General features: G+C 39.2%; 2 protein-coding genes across 2 annotated transcripts in view; both read right to left on the bottom strand.

Annotated features, from left to right (window-relative positions):
* LOC107680299 (sorting nexin-14-like) overlaps positions 1-3411 on the bottom strand; it is a 35207-nt gene extending 31796 nt beyond the window's left edge. The window contains exons 1-4 of the mRNA XM_016476143.1: positions 3307-3411; positions 3178-3223; positions 2750-2891; positions 2441-2561 (exon numbers count right to left, since the gene is read on the bottom strand). Of these exons, the coding sequence (XP_016331629.1) occupies positions 2441-2561; positions 2750-2886 (258 nt within the window). The 5' untranslated portion in view covers positions 2887-2891; positions 3178-3223; positions 3307-3411. The remainder of the gene's footprint in view (positions 1-2440; positions 2562-2749; positions 2892-3177; positions 3224-3306) is intronic.
* A 2612-nt stretch (positions 3412-6023) lies between these two features.
* Positions 6024-9421, bottom strand: LOC107680305 (cannabinoid receptor type 1A). The gene is made up of 2 exons (XM_016476147.1): positions 9238-9421; positions 6024-8411 (listed from the first exon to the last, which is right to left on the bottom strand). The coding sequence occupies exon 2, from the start codon at positions 8385-8387 to the stop codon at positions 6963-6965; it is 1425 nt and encodes a 474-aa protein (XP_016331633.1). The 5' UTR covers positions 8388-8411; positions 9238-9421; the 3' UTR covers positions 6024-6962.
* Positions 9422-9638: the final 217 nt, after the last annotated feature.

Raw genomic sequence — 9638 nt, 5'->3', positions numbered from 1 at the left:
TTAAACCGCATAAACACATTTCATTACACCAAATACACAAAATAATGTTCTATTTAGCAGCATCATATGACCCCTTTAACAGCAAACCAAAGATTTTAGAGTGCTATAATCCTTGATTAGACTGACAGGACAGCTGATACGCTGGTTGCCTAGCAACATAAAAAAAGCAGCACACTACTCTTTTCTGAACCAAAGTGAACCAAAAAAGGCAGTGCGGTGCACCTTGTGTTTTCAAACCTGAAACATGTGTTCTGTCTGATCGGGGCCTTACTTGACCCTACGCAAGAGGGGGTCAGTTTACCCAGCTGTACAGGCACTTGGGGTGACCCTTGCTTGTCAGAGGTCGCCATGATAAAAAGGGGCACTGGGAGATAGACAGAGAAAGCAAAGAAAGCAAAGAAAGAAAGAACCAAACATCAAGCAAAGTGGGCATCAAGAGAGGTTTGGCATGACATGCAGCGGCACCATCTCAATCGGTCCGGCGCGGGTAAAATAATTATAATGCTGAAGGTGAGGTACAGTTCATATTTCTTTATTAAATACCTTACGAAGTCATTTGAAAACTTTCTGTGAGACGTAATTTCACAAACTGCGTGAGTGAATCACCGCACGCTCTCTCTTTGCCTCTCTAAATGCGCAAATGGCTTCAAATCAGCACATCGCGTCTGCACTATAAGTCACATTGTCACTAAAGTTTATAATTTGCATTTCTTTTTAAGTCTTGCCAGCGTTTAAACCATTCAGCACTCGCACGCTCTCCTAGGGGGCCACCTCACATACAGCTCACAAAATCAGGCTTGCGCTGTGTGTAAGCTATTGTGCAACAACTGCCCCATTGTAAAAACAAAAATGCACTGCATTGATAAAACATTTAGGTGAGATAATTATATTTTGGAAAATGTCTAAAAACTCCTCCAAAAATCCTGATTGGAGCACCCTTAATCACTAATTATTTACTACAATTTTATCTCAATAAAGGTAAGAGAACAGACTAGTGTACAATTAAATAATAGGTAGAGTCATGACCAAAAAAGGAAAAAAAAAAAAAAAAAAAAAAAAAAAGGACTTTATTGTGCACATCCAAAACCCAAAATGGGCTCAAGGTGCAAGACAAAAAATAAATAAATAAATAAATAAAGGTAGATTTCCGTATACTGAAATGAAAGCTCCAGAAAGTTTTGATTGTAATAAAATTCTGGATATTTAATTTAAGGGTGCAAACATCTTCCTTTATTTTAAGACTGTGACATCTACTGAGGCTCCATCTCAGTAGTTAAAGGCCACTACTTCTGTTATTATAAAGCATTATCAAGAGAAGGGAGATGTGGTGTGTAAACGCATATTCTGTGATTGTTTTACAATACCATGTTTTGGCTATTTTGATGCTTATTGTTCACATTTGAAATATTGATTGAACACCTGAAGTAAGGTTACCATCCTGAAGCTTTTTAGACACAAAAAATATATAGCAATGATCACACACACACACACACAGATCGGGGTGTTTTGTTAGTTTGATGCGTTTCCTCCTCTTGAGGTCGCCACTGCTTTTATGAAGAGGTTGCCAGGTTTTCACAACAAAACCCACCCAACCACGTTTCGAGGGGGTCCCCCGTTAAAAATCACATTCCGAGGATAAAATATGCATGTTTTGGCGGGGTTCCCCTGGTAAAATTCGCATTCCTGGGGCTAAATATCACGTTAATGGGGTCGTTTTTCAACCCGCGGACATGAAAAACAACCCGCGGCAACAGTGAGCAGCCCAATTCCGTGGGAAAACCGCGGACTTGGCAACACTGGAAGAGGATAGCTTTCAGATAGCGCATCAAGGACCGGGTTGACCGGGTACTCGGTACCACCGGTACTTAAAAAAACCTGGAACCGTATGTTTTTAATGTTTTTAGTACCGACTTGGTACCGAAATACCGGGTCTTTTGACAACACTACACAAAATAATAATAATAATAATAATAATGGAAGCACACACATTTTTGACAAATGTATACTTAAGAAACGGAAAGTCTCCCTTGCAAGTCTTATGAGTTTATGTAGCAACACTGGAAGAGGATAGCTTCGTTTAGCGCATCAAGAACCGGGTTGACCGGGTACTCGGTACCACCGGTACTTAAGAAAACCTGGTACCGTAACGTTTTCATGTTTTTAGTACCGACTTGGTACCGAAATACCGGGTCACAAAATAATAATAATAATAATAATAATAATAATAATAATAATAATGCAAGCACACACATTTTTGACAAATGTATACTGAAGAAACGGAAAGTCTCCCTTGCAAGTCTTATGAGTTTATGTAACTAAACAATCTCTTATAACAGACTCTCATTATTGCACTCCTGGCGTCTGACTAGACATTCCTCAAATCTGGATGGTCATGACAGAGGTTTTAAAGTTTGAATGACCTGTTTTTACTAATACTTACTTTCCTCTCTGTCTTTATTGAGATGAGAACATTTGGCAGCAGATATTCAGGACTGAGGGAGCAGTAGAATGTGATCACTCCAGCCAGAAACAACCAGAATATCATGAGAATATGGAGATACCTGGAAAAAGTGGAACGATAACATATAAAAGCCACTTAACTGCATGCCGGGAAATACATTTGTTAATCACCAATCATAACAGGGATCAAAAAACCTTGATGGACACTAAAAGTGGAATTTAGAGAAAAAAATATATAATGCTGCAGTCAGAATATGTCTTGATTAAATGTGTGTGTCAAGATACTCACTGGTTGAGGATGACGGTGGAGGAGATCATAAAGGTGAAGATACAGAAAATGACCGGATATTGACGAGCAACATCCTTAAACACATGTAACCGCAGACCTCTCCTCACACACCCCAGAATGCAGTGAGGGTCTGACATTATATCTGAAACAAGAGAATCAATCAGAAAGTATCACGCCACGCTTATTGTTTTGGTACAATATTGGGCTGATATTGTTTATCCTGGTACTAAATTACCATATTCATGTATTTACATGCTAACGTTACAATTCCGAAACAATCATGATACTAACGTTACCATGGTACCATTTGCTAAACAGAGTAATACCATAGTACTATACCTATATATCTTTTATATACGTACACTAACACGTAGAAAAGATAAAATATTATCATATTCACATGGTATTTACATGATCCTCTAAAGTACCTCAAAGTAAACAGCAGTGGATTGATGGTAGTCTGATAATCTTAACCTGCAGATGTGTAAACAATGTAAATTACACTGAAGTATTTGCTCTTAAATGACCGTTTAAGCGCGATGTTATAGTTCTCTCACCTCACAGACGAAGCGCAGGTCTGATATAAACTCTAAAAACATGTAATGAATGTTTTGATCGTTCAGCTGATCGTTTCACGTGATCAGATTAGTTACTGATCATTACGCGAGCTGCACTTCCGGGTTTAACTTGAAGGCTGCCGACGTTTTCAAAATAAAAGTCCGGCCTCTGACTGAACAAATAGCGATTCTCTCATGGGATCAAGATATTAATTCACTAACATAATCATAACGTAATGTATGTGTAATTGATCATTCATTCATAATAGCTGTGGTTCCCGCGGTTTATCATCTGCTCGCAGGCTTGAGGCTCGAGCCAAAAAAAACATCTACCCTCATGAGGCACTTAGTCACATTCCCACAGACAGTCATGATATCTCTTACAAATATGAAAACATAATCACCACTTTTCACTATTTGGGCTCTGGAAGTGCTTGCTTCAGAAAATGGGATTTGTCCATCTCATTAAATATAAGCTGTTTTTTTCAGAATTTGCTGTTACCAAAATGTGTTCGAGTATATTAAAACCCTGATATGTGTAATGAAACATGTTATTATAATATGTAATATATAAACATATTAATGAAATCCTTAAAGATTAGACAAAAATAGAAATACACCAAAATGGGAACATGGTTGCAGATTTAGCCTAAATTAGCAGGTAGTTTTTTTACAAAATGTTGGTTTATGTTAAACATATACATATATATTTATTTATATCCCTGTTGAAAAAAACATCATATGCTGGTTAGTTATGTTTTGACGCTGGGATGCTGGTTTATGCTGGTCCTTTGCTGGTCCTTTGCTGGTTTATGCTGGTCCTTTGCCAGCACATGACCAGCATAAACCACCAAAAAGACCAGCATAAACCAGCAAAGGACCAGCAAAGGACGAGCTTAAACCAGCATCCCAGCGTCAAAACATACCTAACCAGCATATGCTGGTTTTTTCAACAGGGATATCATTTATCACCGTAAACAAAGTTAATATAATAACTTGTATATAAAGTTATCATATTAACTTTGGTTACATTGAGGTAGCCATATGAAATAATAGTTTTTCTTTCATATGAATAGTTTCTTTCTTTCTCTTTCTTTCTTTCTTTCTTTCACCAAAGAACATGGGATTTCAGATTTATGCTTTAAAAGATTTTGTATACCAGTGATTCTCAATAACCACACAAGGGGGCCTCAGCGAACCTCTAACAGGGCTGCAATTCTATTAAAATCTAACAGAATAAAAGGACATGTCTTGCTTAATGTCTGTCTAAATTCTGCAGAGATATTATTAGTTAGAAATCTTAACATTTGACATCCAAGATGCATGGACAATGAAAGTGCTTAATCTACTAAATAAACAACCAGCTTTCTCTCACACTTCACTTTTCATGAACACTAAAAGTAGATCTATGGTCAAAGCAACAACACCATGATATAGACAATATTTGTATGTTTACCGAGTTATTTCTCTGTGGTAAAAAGCTTATTGTAAAACTTCTCAGCTCACTTTTTATATGTAAACATTATTTATGACTTGGACTGTCTCGGGCCTGTCTCAGCACATTAAAACCACGTCAAGTGCTTTTCTTGTAATGCCTGCCTGTGTGGAGTTTAAGGCTTGACAGAAATTCTGTGTTCCAAGGTTGTTGATCTGAATATCAAGCTGCGTTTCGCAGTTTACTCATAATGGATTTCTGAAAAAATGAGAGCGTGAAAGTAAGAGAAAAAGTGCTTAATGTAACAATATTGTCTTTCACCTTGGGTTATGTTGTCATTCCTCTGCAGATAGTGGCAGTGGATTGTGTTTATGACAAGAGTGAGAGAAATTTGGAATGTTCTAGTACATTAAACATCAAACTACAAGTTTTTCAAATGAAGCGTGTAGCATATCTCCCGGCGTTGTGCACAATCACTGGCCATGGAGCCAACAACACCCTGCTGTTACATGGACACACGCATTTCATCAGATGAATATGCCATGTGTTTACTATTTCACTGAAGATGGATTAAAATGATGGTAATGTTCATTTTAAAATGTTTATTTGTTAATGCTGTTACAGTGGGATGTTTCATGTCAGATCCAGATCAAGTCATCAGGGATCATTTTGTCATGATAACTCTACATTATCCTTTACATAAAAATTGATACATATTTACACACAAAAAACAACAACAATGCATTGCCTCTGAAGTTAATCATTGCTTTCTGTGTAACTAAGAACTGTGATTATCCAGTAGAGGGAACCAGAGGCATTACCGATATGTGCAACATGGTCTGGGTCTGACTCCATACTGACTGATTTGACACAATGATTTGCAGTTTTAAATAAAAGTATCCCAATACACAGTTTAGGTCAGAACTGACTTTATTTAAAATAAAAAATAAAATAAAAACGTGAAATTGTGATACATACGTGTGCAAGCAGCTTCTGTATTTTAAGACAGACTTTTTCAAGAACTACTTTGGGACGAAAGCCACTGTGACGTTTAATGATTTCTAAGCTTCAATACTTAAGTAGATACATTTCAGGTAAAGGTACTTAAAATGCACCTTTTGAACAGTGCAAACAAAAAGCACCACCACACCATTTCACGGTTTAAGGAATATTACTAAACAATCATGATATGTACATTTCAGCTGTTTGTTAATTACCTACAAGATTACATACAAATTTTGATGAACAAATATTTATTTTTAGAATTTTGATTTTTCTCTGGGCTTTGTGCATATTGTGAAATGAATTTTACGTTACATCTCAGAGAAATGCATCATAAGAATGACAAAATAAAAATGAACAATCAGATTTAAATCCGACACAGTTATTTCAAGTCACTGTATTATCTGTGACGATAAACCACAATTACCGGCCATCTTGTAAATAATTACACTACTGTAAAAATAGTTTTTTCCTGACGCTCAAAACAATAACACTAAAGCATCATGTAACGGACCAAATATATCTTAGTAAATGAGATTAAATACATTTGTTAACCTAACAAATGTCTCACTTTTCTTGCTTTCATTATTCATGTACTTGAGGAGCAACAGAACTTGCTCCTCTTATAATACTTTCATTTTCATAACATTTCTTTCATTGGCAAAACAAGACATCTCAAAAACAGAGAGACTCTTATCTTTTGTCGTTTATCACAATGATGTTGGATACACTAAATCTCCACAGAGTTTTACACATATTTACATAGATACCAATGTGTGTATATATATATATATGTATTTGAATTCATACTTACACGTTTTTATTAAAAAGATCATTAGCCCCTTATTCCCATGTGAGAAGATATCATTGTTCAAAAAAACAAAAATTCAAAGTATAAAAATATAGTAAACTTTCATAAAGCACGCACAACATCCACACGTTACAATTAAATATAAGGGCAAACAACAACAACAACAAAAAAGCCCCAACAAATTCATTTACTGGGTGAGAACCTCTTCTGAGAGAAAGCAAAAAAAATCTAATTTGGCACTTAAGCAATGAAATGTCATAGTGAACACTTCATCAAACCAGTGGTAACTTAAGCAGCTTTGTGTTTTGAACTTTATGCATGGATACTTGCATGTACCTTTCCATGACCGGCAAGTAAACAGACATTCTTTTAAGACGAGGTGCATCCGAACAACACCCCGCGGTACAATCAAACAGCTTCAGCCGATGTCTCCGCTGAGACGGACATTGTCAATTTGGCTATTTTCACAGTGGTCTTCACGCAGCTCTCGGCTGCACGGTTGGCGGCGATGTGCTGGTTCCTCTGACAGTCTGACTCCAGGCTGTTGTCCAGCTGCAGGGTCGTGCTGGAGGTGCTCCTGCAGCACTGGCAGGTGGCGAGGAAGGCCCTCCTCAGGTCTTTACTCCTGAGAGCGTAGATTATTGGGTTAATGGTGGAGTTGAGCAGGCAGAGCATAGTACAGAACGCAAACACTGTCTTAATGTTGTCGTCCATCCGCCAGAACAGATCATACACCATGATCGCCAGCAGAGGCCCCCAGCAGATCACCAACACCGCCAGGATCAGAACCAGCGTTTTGGCCAAGCGGATGTCCATGCGAACCTGATCCGGCCTGGTGGTCTGGACCTTGGTGCCGTCGGAGGAGTGGACCACCAGGCTCTTCTGAGACGTGCGCCGCAGCATCCTCACCGCGTGGTGGTGGGCCTTCCAGAGGATGTACATGTAAGCGTAGATAATGAAGATGACCAGAACGCTGGTCACACCGATCCAGAACATCAGGTAGTTCTCGTCGATGAGCGGAAAGATGTCAGAGCAAACCGAGTTGAGCTGCTTGCAGTTCCAGCCCAGCAGCGGCAGCACGGCGATGATAATGGAGATCGCCCACATCATGCAGAAGGCGATCACGGCTTTGGTGCGCGTCACAATGCGCCTGTACGCCAGCGGACGGTGGATAGAAATGTATCGATCGATGGCGGTGAGGAACAGGCTTCCCACAGACGCGGTGAACGAGGCCGTCACGCCCCCTAACTTGAACAGAAACACGTTCGGACTGTCTTTGCGGTGAAAGATGTGAAAGTCCAAGAAACTGTAGACGAAGATCACGCTGCCAAGCAGGTCTGCGATGGCCAGGCTACCAATGAAATGGTAAGATGGCCTGCAGCGCAGGGTACGTGACTGCAGTATCACGCACAGGACCACAAGGTTCTCCAATACTGTAAAAGTCCCCAGCGTGAGAGACAACACTGCTATGGCGAGCTGTTGGCTAGGAGTCAGTATCATGAAGCATTCCATGTCCATAAAGTTCTCCCCGCACTGCAGACTGCTCCCTTCATCTCCGAGGCTGAAGTTCCCGAACACGTCAGAGCTGTTCGTGGGGTAAAAGGGCAAACCTTTTACGATGAGTTCCTCATCCGGTCCCACTTTATCTGCGAAAGAGCTTCTGCGGTAGGCTGCGAACGGCTTCGGCAGTGGGTATCCGCTTTTGATGTGGTCATCATAGCCGACGTCGTTAGAACCAATGTACTGCAGTCCAGAAGTGATGGTTCTGAAGGTGGTTTCTGCCACTCCATCCAGAACGGATTTAACATGGGACTTGGAGGCAGGGAACAGCATGGTCACAGATGTGCTGAAGGAAACCTGTTGGATGAAATTGAGAGAATGTATGTTCAAATAAGACTGACATATGGAAGATTACAGAGAATACTGTGCTCTCAGAAGCTCAATCGGTGCTGCACTGGGCACAGAAATAAATGCCCTCTCAGACGAGCCATCATACGGCTCTTGTATTTTGCGCTTGTTGTTTTTCTTGCATGGATGGGCACCTAGGGATTATTACTCTAAGAGACAGGCTTTGAATAATTGATGCCGACAGACTTAAACCTAAAACACCATACATACAGTTATAAAGCAGCGGGCAACTTAGACACAGCCTTATATTGGTGAGAAAAACAGCTTCTTCTTTTTTTCAATCTCATATATAGACTCAACTGAAATAACTATCAATTAAAAGTATAAAATATATATGATTTATAGTTAGAAATTCAAATATATGATAAACTCAGAATATAATAATAACTAATACCATTATAGGATAGTCTAGTATGTGTGTGCGACTTATATTTAACTGTAATGTACACTATCACCCGTGCGCTCGTATCAGTGTGTTTTGAATCATTATTCGGCAAAAGAAGTTCAATTTAGGTTCAATTCCGTTTTTATATTTAGTATCGCAACATGTGTGTCAGAGAACTTCACAGCAATTCATTTGGTATTTAATATTTAAGACCACTGCACTGCGAGACGCATTGTAGATTAAAACTGCTAACTTTTCTATTTGTGCTGAAATAAGCGATGCCACAGAGTTCACCTAAAGCGTTCTATAGCGTTATAATACCGCTGCAATTGAATTTAATAAAAGACGAAATGCATCAGGTTGCTAGAGTTGAGAAATGCCGTTTTTTACCTTCACATAGTTGGCGCAGGTGTTCCTCTCTGTGTGAACAGATGAGATGCTCTCCAGCTCCACCGCAGCCCGAGCACTGAGTGAGAGTTCTCTGGGTTCTCTGGGTTTGCAGGGTTGCAGGGAATGAGATGCTCTTCTCCTCAGTGCGCATCATATACTGTATGACGCATCCCATGTCACATGACCACCCACATACACGAGCATCTTTAATGTCAAAAATGAAAATAACTCAAAAGTGCAATGTATGTGTTGGGAGGTGGTTAGGCTTGGTTGGCATATCTCCTGCTTGTCTAGAATTTGATTTCACGGATTGTTTTATAAATTGGACAGGCTAAAGTTAGGACATTTTTAGACAGAATTGGAAAATGCAAAATTGCTACATTAAATAACTTTAAATAAAG

Source organism: Sinocyclocheilus anshuiensis, unplaced genomic scaffold (genome assembly GCF_001515605.1).
Source record: "Sinocyclocheilus anshuiensis isolate Anshui unplaced genomic scaffold, SAMN03320099.WGS_v1.1 scaffold1161, whole genome shotgun sequence".
Lineage (NCBI taxonomy): Eukaryota > Metazoa > Chordata > Actinopteri > Cypriniformes > Cyprinidae > Sinocyclocheilus > Sinocyclocheilus anshuiensis.
The sequence above is the reverse complement of the archived record's forward strand: the minus strand, read 5'-3'. Positions and strand labels throughout refer to the sequence as shown.